The following is a 16,370-nucleotide window of genomic DNA, read 5'->3' on the forward strand; positions in this document are numbered from 1 at the left end:
TCTCTACTGATTCTGGCAGTTACACAAATTAGAAGGAAGTATATAAATGACTCTTAGAGAACAAGCAACAGAACATATGAGGTACCTCCAGAGTGTCCTGCAAAAACTGAATCAATTCTTTACAAAAAAAAAAAAATCCCCAGACTTAATTCATTGACATTTTCTCTATATATGATGGTGATATTTCTTTTGTTGAATCTTCCACTGGTTCTCAGTATGGTCTTGAAGCGATCCAGAAAAAAGTGTTAAACTTCCCATATTCATAAAGTTGGGTTCTTCACAAATATGTATCTTTGCCCTGCAGCCATCCAGCACCTATTCACACAAAATAAGAAAGTCACGCTGGGGCAGTACTTGCATGGGGGGGGTGAGAGGTTGGGTAGCTCTTCAAGAAATAGCTATTGGTGATCTGAGTGGTGGTGTTCTTTCCTCTGAGACCTAAATACATTCTGACCACTTAATCACTAAAGACCCTAGAGCACTTTTTGCGAGGGTAGGGGTTTTAACTGTGGTGTCCAACCAACTTGAATATTTCAATCTCTACTGACATTCTTCATGCAGGTTTAGATATAAGGTATATGTGGTATTTGCTCCCTGCCCTAAACTGTTCCATAAGATTGCTGTGTGTGGTTAAACAGCTACTGGTTTTCACTAGTGGATGAAGTGGCCTCTTAATAGAAATGGCATATTAGTTTGTATACTCTTTGTAGGCCATAGAGCTATTTTATGTAGAGGCAATGCAAGAAACCTACAGACCTATATTCTGTAAGACACTAGCTTAAGTGTTTTTATTTGGGTTGAAACATTTGTTTTTATTAATTATACTAATAAAAATATTAAAAGCTTTGCTTTGCCCTCAGTGTGAATGTTGTCATTGTGCACACTTGGGTTCCCAAACAGACATAGAACTTAATTCTGCTGTGCCTGATTCTGGGACCAGAGCCTTTTAAACCCTCAAATCTAATCAGTGACAAATTGGAAATTCTTAAAAATCAATAACCACTCAATGGATTAGGCAACAACTTTGAGATGAGGGGCACTCCACAAATGCAATATAAAAAGTAGCCAGTGAAGATGAAGGTGGTAGACTGAAAATCCGTAACAGGTGAATCAGATTTTTTCTTCACAGAAAGTTTGAAGTCAGATCATACAAAGAAATACTCCTTGTAACACTAACTTAAAGGAACCATCTATATTTATCTCTTGTTTGTCTGCCTCCTTTCAGAGTCGGATTATGGAACTAGAAAGGAAAGTCCGCAGGGCGGCAGCAGAGAGAGGGGCTGTTGAACTCAAAAAGAACGAATTCCAAGGAGAGCTAGAGAAGCAGCGTGAGCAGATTGATAAAATCCAGTCTCTCCACGGTTTTCAGATGGAAAATGTCAATAAAGTGCACCAGGATGAGAAGGTAGGACCTCTTCAAGATGTGCTGTTGACCTTAGTCTTAAGCTTTCTCATGTGTGGGATTCTTACCACACTATTCTCTGTAAGGAAGTAGGATTATTTAAATCTTTCAGCTAATACAAAAGCAATCATGCAGACATCACTACTAGTGGCAAAATGTGCAGTGCTCAAAAAATGGAATTCTAACACAGATCTCTAGTATTCAGAGTTGTAAAAGAAATGATGATGAAAAATTTGTAATGGAGAAAATAATCCTTCATGGGTGACAAAATGGAGGGCAATACACCAAAATCTGGTGTCTCATGGATGCGTTACATGCAGTTATAATATAACAAATATAGCACATGATGCTGTTGCTAAATAGAACTTTAGAAGTTACAGGTGGGATTTTCAGCATTGACCAAACTCTGCTCCTGTTTTGAAGTCAGTGATAAAAATAACTTAACTTGGCCTCATGATCCTATGCTGGTCCTTTCTGTGTCAAAAAACCTCTGTGTACATTGTTATTCATCATGATGGTAAATCCCAAAGCGTCATGGTCTCTTTGCAGGCTGAACACCACCTGGATCAATCTCTGGCTCGGTTCTTAAGGTAGTCTGGCTGGATATTCAGTTTATGTCCATCACTGCCAATCTTAGCATGCCACCAAAGCTTTTGGTGCCCATGTGATCACCGGCCATGTAGGGGCTTTCCTTGGTAAACATACTTTAGAATTCATTGGTCTTCCATTCTAATAATATGCCCATACCAAGAAAGCTGGTGAAATCCAGCTGGTGCTGATAGAGGTGGTTGCTGGGTTAAGCTTTGAATATCCTCATTTCTGATCTTGTCCTGCCACTTGCTATGGAGCATCTGATGAATATGACAAGAATTGAAAATATCAGTGCAGTGGTCTTCAGACTTCCTCAAGACCTTCTTTTCACATGCAGCAGCCTTTGTGTAACTGTGGTTTTCTGCAGCTTCTTGGCAAGCTTGATGTCATGATATCCTGACAGAGGCCACTGCAGGGATGGAAACATGGTAGCATCTGCTGTTATAGGCATGTTCACAACTTCCAAAGTTGTCTTTGACTCTGCCCAAATATTTGACAGTTGTCACATGCTCGATATCTCATCCGGGTTGTAATCTCGAGCTGACGGCTGCTTGATGGAAATGTCCAGGGACTTTGTTTTAACTGAACAAAAAGTCAGACTGATGTGCGCTGCTCTTGCCTGACCAGATTGGTCTTCAGCTACAGCCATATGCCAGATTGAGCCAGCAAGATGATGTCATCAGCATATTCAAGATCTCAAAGTAGAATGGTGCTCAGCTACCCTCCACTGACAACTGCCTCCTCAAGCTTATCCACCAATCAGTCAATGCCGATATTGAACAATGATGATGACGGGATGCAGCCTTGCTGAACAAACTCCCATTGAAATAGGAAACCATTCTCTGTATCTACCATTAATTTGAACAATGCTTTGCATTCCATTATAGAGCTCTTCTGTCAATGATGCTGTCTTGCCAGGGACACAGAGTTGCCTATTAGATTCCACAAACTTGTAGATGCACTGAATCAAAAGCCTGATGGAAGTCTCTAAAAAACGCTGTGCATGCTTATTAAACTAAGCCATCTTCTCAACAGCTGCCTCAAGATAAAAATCTGGTTGACAGTGGAATGACCAGGTCTAGCTACACTGAATCCCAGCCTTTACCACAATGTGCATTGCTGATCCAAGACATTAATATAGGAGTGATGATTTCCCCTGGAACTGACAATAGCTTAGTACCATTATACTTGCTATATTTGGCCTTATGGCCTTTACATTAACTTCTAAAATAAAAATAGCAGCAAGAATTCCAAGGATGTTTGTATTCCCTTGTGCGTAAATAGGTGTAATGATTGTTGTATGTATGTGAAGGTCTTGCACATTGTTCACCCCTCGCCAAACCCAATATGATTAGCAAAAAAGCTCAGAAGTATTCAGATACTTCTACAGAAGAACTAGAATCTGTGAATTTTGAATGCTTGGGGCTGACAATTCTTCTTTAACAGATGGAAAATTCTTTATATGAAAAATGACACACACATCTACTTTAAAATAATATTGTGACATCATTTAAATATAGCTTTTCTGAGCCTTTTGTTATTAAAGTTCACTAGGGAGATGTTCGTTCCTCAAAGATTTCTTCCTTTGGGGAACCATCCCTGATCCAGTAGTAACTTCCCCACATTGCTGCTGGATGACTTCTGCTAATGGGAATCCTTTTTGGGTTATTGTTCCTGTTAGGGAGTGCCTTCTGACCTACACTCTGAGTTATGGCCTTCAGGGACCACCGGATCTCAGCAGACTGGATGTAGCTGATTAAACAGGAAAGTATAAGAGCTGTATTAAGATAGACTTGTGCTCCACTTGAAATTGTATGGCACCTTATTCTGGACCATAGTTTGCTATTCAAACCTTTGGATGGAAAAATACATCGTAAGTTACGAGCTGTAACACTTACAAACAAAAATCAGCAGCGGGCATTGAGACACTATGGTGAAGGAGGCGATTTAAGAATCTAAATAGTGTTGGCTTCCTGTTGCACTCCAATGTACTTTTTAAAAACCTTGTTAAGTTTTGGTTTCCTTGAAAAAGCTTAACAGACCAGGTTTATTATGTACTTTTATATATTTTATTTAAGAAATTTGCTCCAGTTTGAAATTAATCCTAGGATGTTTTAAACACAATGCTCCAGAAAGGTGTTAACACTATTTCAGATGTTAATGTAGACAGAATCCCAGTGAGCACTTTCTTGTGGTTGGATTGTTGCCAGATTTCCTGTCTAGTAGTGATGGCTGCAGCTACTGCTGGGTCCTGTGGGACCCATTTGCCCTTACTTTCCTCAGTGAAGATACCTCTGTTTGCATCTCTGAACACACAGCTCTGTAATGCTAGGTACAGCACCTCCCTCTCTATTTTTGGCATCTATCCATGTTCCATTTGTGCTCCTCAAGAAGCCCAGTCAAATAATGTTGCCAGAAAAATGACATTACACTCTGCCTAACGCATAGACATCAGCGCTTATGATATTTTGAAGTAATGTGAACTCTTGCATTTTACAGTTCCTTCCCTTTGGTAGATTCCCTCTGAACTGTGGGAAGATTGTTAGACCTCTGTTTCCAAAATACTTTCCTTTAAATGGTCCCTTCTAAAATGCAGGCTTTTAACATTCAGTAATGGAATACTCCCCTTGGGTCTGCTGTTAAAACTACAAGGCCAGGATTGTAGCCCAAGCTATGTGAACATTAACACACCAGGCTCTCTGCTATCCTCTGCTTTCGTGAACAGAGAGTAGCATATTCCTGCATAGTAGCACTGGAAAGTGTGCGCGCACTAGCCTCTTACACCTTCCAACTCTCCCATGGAAACCGTTTGTGATGTGACACGTATTCAGTCTCTGCCTCTTCGGATGAGGGGGAGGCCTGATTTCCATGGCCCCATGTTCCCAACTTCTCCCAATCCCCCTGCCACCATGTTGGTGATCTTAGCACAAGATCACACTGACTAAGCTTACATGGGTTCCCCCACTGCAAACTGGAAACCCTCCTGGAGAGGGAAAGCTGATGGAAGAATGGTTGCTACAGGAGTGTGCTGCTCTGCAGTATTGACCTTGGCCTCCAGTGGAAGTATAGAATGGTTCTGTGGACTAAACTCCCTGCCATTGTGGGGATGGAGGCAGGGGCGGCTCTAGAAAATAGGCTGCCCCAGGCAGCGCGGTGTGCTGCGCCGCCCTTCCTCGGTCCCGCGGCGGGTCCCCTCTTCCCGCGGCTCCGGTTGAGCTCCCGCGGCAGGTCCACCGGACCCCCGGGACGAGCGGACCTGCCGCAGGCATGACTGCGGGAGCTCCACCGGACCCACGGGCACGGCTGCGGATGGTTCGCGGGTCCGGCGGCTCTGCTTGAGCTGCCGCAGTCATGCCTGCGGGAGGTCCAGCCGAGCCGCGGGACGAGCGCCCCCTCCGCAGTCATCATGCCTGCGGCAGGTCCGGTCATCCGCGGCTCCGGTGGACCTCCCGCAGACATGACTGCGGCAGGTCCACCGGCCCAGCCTGCCGCCCCCTAGATTTGGCCGCCCTAGGCAACAGCTTGGTTTGCTGGTGCCTAGAGCCGCCCCTGGATGGAGGCCAACCCTGCCTTCTATGGTGAAGGAGGAAGAAACAGAGTCCAGTTCAGTTTCCTTGTTCCTAAGAGAGAATGATGTGCATAAAAGAACACTTAGCCCTTTATGGGAGAGCTTATAAATTAGTACATTACTCCCTTTCTTCTCTCATACCCGTGCATTTTGAAGTGTTTTGACTGAGAAAAGAGTAATGGCTTTACAAATGGGGAAAGCTCTCAGAAGAAATGCTCTCTTGCACAGAAATTCCAAGCCCTGAATTTTGGCAGTTATGTACCATATGGTTAGCTAACTCATATTTCAGGCCGTTCCATGAATGATCAGCATTTCAACAAAAACCTGATTGAAAACCAAAAGTATCTGACGTGAGAGAGGGGGGATTTTTATTTATGTTTATGTTTTTGCAGTGCACATGATGTGTGGGGGAAATGGGGAGAGTTCCTTGGGCCTGGGAGAGAACAAATCTTTAGGCTGTAGATAGCTGTAGATACCAGAACAGACTCTCAGGTAACATGCAAGGCCAATCTATTGCTGCAGTTCTTTACTAGACATATTGCCTTTCATTTCATTGTCCTACTGTCTGTGTGACAATGGATGAATAACTTTCAGGAATTAATTATGCACTGGATTAATTGCATATCAAATATGTATTGCCATGATGGCAGATAGTATAACCCAGAAGATTTTTGGAAAAGAATTGTGAGATCAAGCCCAATAGAGCCCATCTGCAACTGAGATCCTTCTCCTTCCATTTCCCCAAGGACCTGCAGGATGGCAGCTTGCAGAGTGGCTTGCTGAGCAGGCTGACAACATCGGGGCTACCCTTAGCTCTTGAGCAGGGTCAGCTGGGATGAAATCGACTTAAAATGGGTCAGATGCTGTCAATATCCATGCCCTGTTGTGGCTTAGGGGTGTTAGGAGCTTTGCCCTACCCCAGTGTGGCAGAGAAAAAGCACCATGCCTTCTCTGAGAGAGGCAGACTCTATACAGGGATCCCTTTGAGGTCAGCACAAAAGACTTCTCCATCTTCTTGCTGCATACAACTGATGCCCCAGGGTGGCTGGAGCTGGGAGGAGGGGTTGAGGTTGTCTACTGGGTATTAACAGGAGAGTCACTGGTTGCTAGGGGTAAATAGCTGTTCAGGCAGCAGGCTGAATGAGGATCCACCTGAGATGAAGGCAGTAGAGCTGGTTGGGAATTTTTCAACAATTTTTTTGTTGGAAAGTGCTCCATAGTCAAACCGGAAATGTTGCCCCTTTTGTGGGAAGTATCATCTAAACTTTTTTGGGTTTCACTGTGGAATTTTGGGGGTGGGGACAAGAGACCATTATAACCAGTAGCCCAGTGGTTATGGCACTCAGCTGGGATGCAGGAGATATGTCTCTGCTGTGCCTGAATCAGAGCAGGAACTTGAACCCAGATCTCCCACATCCACTGTGAGTGCCCTAACCATCAGGCTGTAGATCCCGTCTCTCTTCCATTCTCAGTCTTTCCTGTTAGAACTGTTCAAATTTTCAAGGATTAGTCTAGATTTGGCAAATCACTTACGGCAATTCATACAGAAATAGACTGAAGAGAACAGGTGTTATGCTATACAAAGCACGCGGGATCTTTTATAGGAGAAGGCAAATATGCGGCATTTATTGAAAATACAACGGTTAGCATATGCTTTTTAGTCACGCACACACACTCTCTCTCCTGCCAGTTGATATTTATAGTTACCAGTCTGTTGTAGCTCAAGTCAATCTAATGGAAATACAAACACATCCTTAGTTTGGGGATGTGAAAGAAAGTACTACCCCTTTAAGGAACAGGCTGGAGCCTACAGCCTGGGGATAATCCAGCAGGCCGTGTCCGCCCTGGGATTGAGCTATTTAAACACAGGAATGGGAAACTGAGGAGAGAGGGGAGTAGAAGCAAGGCAGGCTACAGAGAGTGGTGGTTTCTCTTTCTGGCATCAGGAGACCAGCCTAACCTGATTCAGAGACTTGAGTATGGATGTTAAATTTGGGAGCACTGAACCGAGATCCTGATGAACTGTTTGTGGTAATAATTCCTGTCCTGAAGCCTTATTAAAAAGGGAACATGATATATTAATGTGTGTTGGCTTCTCTTTGTCCCATCTGTTAAAGCAATTCTGTTGCTGCCCCAATCAGGGGAAGTTGCAGGGGGGCATACCTACGTACCCTTGTGGCTCAGTGTGGTGTACCCCACACAGCACACCTACATGCTTTCACAGATTTGTGCTGAAAATCTTTCTATTATGCCTTCTACAAAATCAAATAGCAGTAACTTCATGTGGGATTGTGCATTGCAATAGTCCTGGTTAATTTTACTGTTACCCTGTTGTTTACTATGCCAAATTCTCCATTTTTAAAATGGTCTGTGGAACATGAGCCAAACTGACCCTTGGCATATGGTGTTTTTATCTGAAAACTTTTCTATTTCCCTGAGTTACGTGATTGGAAGAAAAGGGAATTTAACTTCTCCACTCAATAATTTTGTCTCCTCATAATTAATTACATGAGCAGTTTCATATTAGAAATTCTGAAAATTTTCAGCATCACTAAGTAATAATATGGACTAGTCCCTTTGGATATTTTGAGAGGGTATCCAAGGTACAATCAAATTATTCTGGCTTAGAAAAGAAAATGCAGTACACTTGCATTAACTTGGTTAGTTTTTAAATACCTTTTTTATAAATATTTTTGATGTGTTCTTGAAGCACACTGCTCAGTACTGACACTATTGATTGGCTGCCTTTTTTTGTGTGTGTGTGAAAGATTGTAACAATCAGATTCATAACCTGATTTTTTTGGTTTAGTTCAGTTACACTCACGTTGAGCAGGTTTCTTTTCCTTCTTAGAAGCAGATTAAGAAAAGATAAATATATTATCTAATTCTGTAGTACATCTAGACTCAAATTGTAAATATTTGACTATTAGGAAGCTCATATGGTTGTAAAAGACTCTTTAGTCAAATCTTTGTAATAACCTGAGCCCCTCAAGCCAGATGGAAAAAATGTGTACAAAGAGAATAATTGATAAATGTTATATACTCATAAAATATAACGTAAAACTCATAAAATATTAATACCCAAATGTTAATGGATATGGTATAAATCTACAAAATTACATTTAAAGTTGTCTGTCGCTTTGTGCTTGGATCATGTTGTTTGGTCATGTTATTTTAGAGGCCTTAAGTAAGGGAATAATGTTATGGGCCTTATTCTCATCTTGTTTACACCAGTTGTATGTTGTTGTTAGTCTGACCTCATTCTGATAGGGATCCTCCAGGCAATAAGGATCAGTACTAGTTTGAATATCAGTAAATGTAAAGGTGAAATAATGGGTTTGCTATGTTCTATTTTCCTTCCCTCTCCGGTAGCTGTTCCTCTGCATATTTAACTAATCATTCAGAGATGTTGTTAAGGTAATCCCTGTTTTATTTGGCCACTCAACAAATACGTTCTTTAATATTGGTTTTCTGATTTGCCATGAAATAGCAAACACTGTGGGCGAAATTCACCCATGAATCTTTTTATGTCAATAGCATTGCACCTGCTTACAACAGTGGTGAACTTTGTTAGCATTAAAAATTGTATTGAGCAATCATACTCCTGTGCAAACTTAGAAGGCCATGTGCTCCCGGAACTTCTTTGCCTTTCTATATCCAATGTCCTATTGCATGCTGTTTTTCCTCTTTCTTCCTCTACTAATATGGTGTGTGTGTGGAGGGGGGAGGAGGAATAAGAAAAAAGGTAACTTAAAATAAATACCTTCCTTGTTAAGCTATGCAGTGCCACCATTTTTGTGAAGGGTGCAGGAGTTGACCAGGTGGAGGGAGAAGGATGAGAGGTGTAGGCTGGAACATATCAAGTTTGTGGTTTGTGTTTTCATAATAGTGCCAAGAGGAATGGAGAGTTTGTACAGTACTGAGTATGGGGAAGGGTGGCGGGAAGTATGAGCCCATGAGCCAGAAGAAAGTTATACAAACACCTCAGTGTCCCCCTGTGGTTCGGTTTCATCTTCCAGCTCTACACAGAGGTGGTTTGGAGCTTTACCACTCTGGTTCTCTGGGCTCACTGCGTCACCCACGTCCAGGGTTTGTGGTTCAGTCAGGGAATCCCCATCAAACTCTGGTGTCATGTCTAGCAAACATATGGTCAAGCTCTTCATAGCAAGAGCAGGCTGTAGTACCTCTCTGTACAGTTAAATTGTGTTTCACATATCTGTGGCCGCTCAGAGCTCCTTTTCCTTACTGCAGCACTGCAGAGTCTTGATAGTATCTGCTTGTATACCTGTGCCAAGATACAGATGGGCAAAATAAAGCTCCTCTCACCAGAGCTCAGTAAAGTCCAGAATCTCAGTCTGGGACCATGGTGCAGCAGAAGGAGGCAATGTATGGTGTGGTGCGGGGAGTAATCAGGAGTATAACACAAAAGTATGTGTGAACTCACCACAAATTGGAATTTTAAAGAACTGCACCTGGCTGTATGCAACTATTGAAATGGTGATGTGATAGGATGACCCCTGGAGCTGTAGAGAGGACACAGCTGACCCAGGGAGCCAGAAAGCAGCCTGGGATACTGGCAGGAAGATCTGACAGATGCACAACACTTGTTACAGGATGTGGTTATAACCACACCTGCTTTGCCATGGGTAAACTCAATCTACATCCAAGAAATCCTGCTTCCAAAGCAGGGTTTGATAACACACATTAAAACACTGTTAATATACAACAAAACATTTTGTTTGTGAACGAAGACATTTTAACAGGAAACATCTCAAGTTGACCTGTAACAAATTTGAAGTGTAGACAAGTCCTTATACATGGCTGATTGGAACATAAACCTCTGAGCCACTACACCTGCAAGCAGAGCTTTAATTGATTATGGTCTTTCTAGTTTAATTACAGTTCAAAATGACTTTGAATGTATTGTGACTTTTTTCAGCAGGACCAAAAGTTAGCCTTATATTTACAATAGATTTAGCAGTAAAGTAATGGACTTGTCAGTGTTCCTCCTACAGTCTTTTTTTTTTTATGTTGTCTTAAAAGAGGCTTTTATTTCTTTCATAGAGAAATGGGCGTCAAACACAGCATTAATTAACCAGAAGTTCTCAGGTGGTCTGTGGATCCCATGCTGGTGGTCTGTGTAAAGCTGGCTGATCATGTGTTACAGGGTCTCTCATGTTCCAGTATCTAAACTGCATTAAAAGAAGCTAAAATAAACTAAATACTTTCCCTTAAGCAACTGCTGTTGAAATCTCATCCTTGGGGAAAGTACATCAACAGAGATGGTCCACATACTCATAAATAGGAGCGGAGATTATCTCTTTTAAAATGTATTTGCATTATGAACAAGTTTGAGAATCCCTGCATTAGGCCAATACATAGGTTTCCAAGGCATGGAAATTCAGATCACGTGTGAAAATTTCTGCCTTTTCACATGTATAGTAAAATGGCTGACAAGAGAAAAGGGGTTAATATACAACGATTGCTATAGCGAGTTATAGCAACCCCTGACCAGAGTACATTTTATTCCATTCATACTGCAAAATGTTTCTTTACTTGTAATTGACTGTAGCGATAATACATATGCTAGATTGATGACAATGATGACAAAAATCCTGTGTCCACAGAACACACACAGCGCAAGCGCGCGCACACTGCTTTGCAGGTTTGGAAGGATAGTTTATTTTTTATGCCCACTGTCTCCTTGGTGCCTTTTTTGAGACTGTTGACAAATGAGCCGATTGTGGTGATGGTTTTTGTGATGTGTTCTGTGGCTCACTTCTGGAATAAGAGATGAACTGAAACCACTGACTGCTGTCATGCAGAATAGGTGCCAGAAGCTGTAGACTGAAGACTTTTTTAATGTCCAACAGCCTTGACCACAATCCAAACACTGAGCTAGAGGTAAAGGGCTTGGTCTCCCATTATCAATTGTCTGAATCATTCAGTCAGTTCCAAAGAGTTGTTTCATTCAGCGTTTAATTTTATTGAGAACAGGCTGTAACTTCTAGAGAGAATGAATGCTAAAGTTCAGTGGAAAACTGTATGGCTTAAATGCTCCATTATTGGCTTGAAAATTGCTTTAGACTTTTTTCACACAGCACTCTTGTTCAAAAGTGTAAAATGAGTCTGCAGCATACTGACAAGCCTAAAGGAAATACAATAGAGAAAATTTGTTCAGTGACCTTGAAAGCATTGGGCGGGGTGGGGGAAGGAATGATTTCACCTATTGATGTTTTAATCTCATGACCTAGGATTGAAAGGCTATATGGCTAGCGTGCCTCTTCAAATCATTTTCAAAATGCTGAGAGAGAAATGCATAAAGACACTAGAACTGCAGAATGTTGCCAGACAAATGGTGGATAGACCTGTGTGGTGAATGGTGAAGGAAGGGAATTTTAGGATTTAACTTAAATAAATAAAATTCAGTAGCCACCAAATATGTAAACATAAGGTAAGTGGTTATCTTCTCACTGATCTCTCCTGGCTTGTGTGTTGTAAATCTGTCCCACACACTCTTTCTTGCCTTTTTGTCTCATTACTGTACACTCTGTGAGACCAGAGCTTGTGGTATTTTGGGAACTACTGCAGTCTTAACCAATAAACTATAATAGTAAAAAGTCTAGTTAATGTCTGATCAGTTTAATTGCTTATACAGCAACTTTTCCCCTAATGTGAAAACTACTCTGAAAATACAGATAAATTACAAAATGCTACTTCAGCCAATTGCTTTGGTATTTTTGTTTGTTTGTTACCATTTCTTGTAACAATGCTTCTTTACGTATTAGATACACTGTGTACAGTCAGTGTTGAAAGCAAGTAAACTAATTTTTCATTTTTCGGATCTGTGTTAGCCTGGTTTTAATACAGCGTTGGCTGTTGTCATGGGAAATGCTGAAGGAATTGACAGATAACATGGAATGTTACAAGGGAATGCCTTTCTGGAGGATATGCTTTAGCCAAACAAGTTATTGGGCTCGATACAAGGGTAACTGGGTGAGATATAATGGCCTGTGATATACAGGAGGTCAGAACATATCTAATGGACCCTTCTGGCCTTTTCTGTGAATCTGTGAAACTAGAAAACTCTCTAGCAGGAATTACTGTTCTCTTTAGGGTAAGTCATTCTCTGCCCACCAATTCAGTGATGTTGCTATGCATTCCATTGCTTTCTGTCTCCCCGATGTGGACAACAGTTCCTACACAGACATGCTTTCTCCCAGCAAATCTCTGTCAGTCACTGTAGCAACTGTCATCCAGCTGGGAGACGCTTCCATCTTTGCTGATGATAGTGCTGCTTTTTGGTCATGATTTCCTTGCTTTCAACAATACTGATTGTAGTCAGGAAGTCTTTCTGCTGAGTGACTTGAGGGCTGCTGTACTCGGGCACGGCTTGTGTACAGAGTTGCTAAGCTCTGAATTCTCCTCTTTTAGAGGTTGTATGCAATGCTTTATGTGCTGAATGAAATACCAAATCTAATCCTTCTCCTGGGTCTAAATTGACCTGGGCACAGGCCTGGCAGCCAGGCGCACCTGAGCTTCTCATTGTGGCTATTGATACTAACTTGTTCTCTGGCCTTTGGCCAAGTTGTTTACCTTTTTGTGTGCCCATTTCTCTACATGCAAAAAAATGGGGAGATTGCTCTGTTGTAGGCTGGCAATGTTGTGAGGATTAGTTAATGTTGGTACAGCTCTTGAAAAATATAAAACTCTAAGTATTAGTGCAGCAACATTAAGAAACAACCTTCTGGCTGTTGTAAACATTTTCTTGTAAATTATTAAACAGGATTTGCTGCAAACATTAAAGTGCTTTTACTAACCAGCGTTTCCTGGTCTCTTTCTATATGACCTTCCTTTCATCATCTTTTCACATTCAGGAGGGTGCTGCAGCTTCACTAACAGGATCTTTTGTATGTGATGCATAAAGGATATGAAGTAATGCATTTTTTACCTGTGACTTAATAAGTGACCTTCCAATAACATATACCTGTGCTTTCCCCTTTGAGATGATTACTACTCACTTTTACTACCATTCTGAGTAATATGAAATTTAGCAGTCATTCTAGAATGCTTTCAGAATAAAGCATATTCTCATTTCCATGTTCAAAAATTAGGAAAATAACATGGGAACATAAGGATTTCCATACTGAATTGGACTGCTGGACCATCTAATCCAGTAGCCTGTCTCCAACAATGGTCAGTACCAGGTGTTTCCAGTATAAGAAATCCCGCAGTTGGAAGTTATGGAATAACCTTACCATAGGCAAAGCACCATTCATTAAAGGTTGGTTTATGTGGTGAAGCAATCGGGGTTTATAATCCTTCGAAAAATCTTGATTTTTTGTCTCTTTTTAAAAATCCTGATGAGTATAAGTCTGGGTATTCTTGTCATCCATATTAATAGTCCTTTTTTAATGAAACCTGTTAAGCTCTTAGCCTCAGTGATATTTTTGGCCGTGAGTTTCATGGGCTGTGTGGTATTGTGTAGAAGAAAAATTTCCTTTCATCTGTTTGAAATTTGCTTCCTCTGCATGAAGATGTGAATTTAACTTACTGGTTCATGTAAACAATAATATCTCTGTCATTACATTAAAATAACAGTTTGGAGAACTAGATGGTAGGACACAATCTGGTTTAGGCTGCTAGTGAACAAAAGTCATTACCATCTGCCAGGTGTTTGAGATGAACTGGTGAACTCTTTCTCTAGCTCCTAGTGAATGGATGATTACATTATAGTAAGCACAATCAAAATTAGCACTATTTTGAATCATTATCAGTAGCCTGCACAGACTAAATGACCATCTTGATCATGGAAGTGATCCTTCCAGTTAAGGCAGCCCATATACTGTATGGCAGTAGTGCTACTTCTGTGGGGAAAAAAACCTCTTTTGGGAATGGTTGTGTCCTGATCTCTGAAGTTTGTGAAATACTGAGTGCATCCTGGGATGAATAAATAGGAATCCTGATAAATTACACCTAAGCACAGTGAATAGATACTTCAGAAGATATACCGATTTATAAGTCTAAATAGGCATGATCGTCTGTCATCTTCAAAACTAAACTGGTTTCCTACACAATTTCTAAATATTAGACATTGAAGCTGAGTTCTCTGTTGGCATTTGTCTGTGACTATTTTCATGTAGTGTTATTTTTCCCCTACACATGTCCAGTCTCGTGTGTGTGTGTTTGTGTATTTCTGCCCTTCTCCTCCCTCTTGGGATTACTGCCTTTTTAGTATGTCTGGAGTTAAAGATATGGGAATGAAAGGGCATTACACCTCTCACTTGTCCCAGGGAAGGAAAAGAGCATCCCATTCATCAGGGAAGTGGACTAAATATAATGGTGCGTAATATAAAATCTAATAGTACAGTAAAGTCATTTCTCCCTTGATTTACTGACTTTAGTAGAGTTTTTATTTGTGTTTAGAATAATTGTTCTTCTGGCACTTTTTCCCTGCAATCCTGATAGTAGGCTTATTGGTTCTATCTCAAAAGAATTATTGAAAGGATGCAGTTTGGTGACTCTTTCTTTCTTAAAGGTCCACTTGATTAGTACACTCTAAATCTGATTGTCACTGTGATTGTAAGATTAACATGAAATGGAGACAATGGTAAACAAGTATTTAGCAGTGGACTCTTTTAAACTCATAATTCCAGTGAGTAACCTGTTTAAAATTTTGTGATCTTGCTTTATTTTTAATGACGATCTTTCATTGCTTTGGGTAGTACAGCTTTTTTTCCCCATAATCTTTGAATTGAAATAACATAACTGATCTCAACTGCACCTAATACAGCGTGTGTTTGTTTTTTAATTGTATCATATTGCTTAGAAATACATTTTTTGCTTTATTCTCAAGAATTACTTGATTATATTTTTATTAAATAAGTGGTTTGATCAGCATTGTTTTAATACAGTTTCACTTTTTTCCGCAGGCAGTGTTAATGAATAACATCACAACAAATGAGCGATTTATCCAGAATCTAAAAGGTACCTTTTTATTGTAGTTCTATTATCAGACTTAAAGCCAGTTCTCTCAAAGACTCAGTCTTACTCCTATGTCTTTTGGGTGTGTGAGCTCTCCATCTTAAAGCCATGGGAAAGTGTAGGAACTGCCATAAACTAGACCCTGCCCATGTACAGGTTCCTCATGGGTGCAGGGCTCATGCCATACTACCTTCAGTGGGGCTCTGTGTAGGCAAAAGGGTCCAACCACATTGCTCTTAGTGCAGGACTCCACGGCCTTAGATGTTAATGGCAGAAAATAACGAACATAAATAGAACAGACTCCCCCTATATTAATAATATATACTTGAACAACTTATCTGTTCCCACCCGCATAGTATAATCTTCTTTCAACTCTAAAATTCTATACTCCTATATATGGGTGGGAGTAATACACACATATCTGAAAGGAAAATTTGGCCTTATTAATTATTATCCACTTTGATACATTCAGAATCATTGCTAGAGAGTTATGCCTTCTAGCGTTTGGGCCATTGGTAAATATAATTGTCAGCCTCTCTGACGTGCTCAGCTTTCTCACACAAAGGTTTTTGTCAGGAGCAAAGCATTCAGGGTGTCACAGCATGATGGAGGAGGTTCCACCACAGAAAACTACAAACTTACAAACAATCCTGCTTTGTGAACTGTAAACTACTATTACAGAGGGTGAATGTGACGGTCCCCTCTGGTGTTATCTGGACTGGTGATCTTCTAGGTCACTCCAATCCCTGACTCTGAGAGCCAGCCTTACTCTGCTCTGCTGTGAGAACCCCCACTCCTGGGCTGTTCACGCACAGCCTCTGGCAT

The 16,370-nt window shown here is 41.0% G+C and overlaps 1 protein-coding gene across 4 annotated transcripts in view; it reads left to right on the top strand.

Moving 5' to 3' along the window:
• GOLM1 (golgi membrane protein 1) overlaps positions 1 to 16,370 on the top strand; it is a 51,975-nt gene that overhangs the window by 12,579 nt on the left and 23,026 nt on the right. For all 4 annotated transcript variants that reach the window (XM_039545610.1, XM_039545608.1, XM_039545607.1 and 1 more), the window contains 2 exons: positions 1,226 to 1,405; positions 15,494 to 15,548. In XM_039545610.1, the coding sequence (XP_039401544.1) occupies positions 1,226 to 1,405; positions 15,494 to 15,548 (235 nt within the window). The remainder of the gene's footprint in view (positions 1 to 1,225; positions 1,406 to 15,493; positions 15,549 to 16,370) is intronic.

This window comes from Mauremys reevesii, linkage group 6 (assembly GCF_016161935.1).
Source record: "Mauremys reevesii isolate NIE-2019 linkage group 6, ASM1616193v1, whole genome shotgun sequence".
NCBI classification, from domain to species: Eukaryota; Metazoa; Chordata; order Testudines; family Geoemydidae; genus Mauremys; species Mauremys reevesii.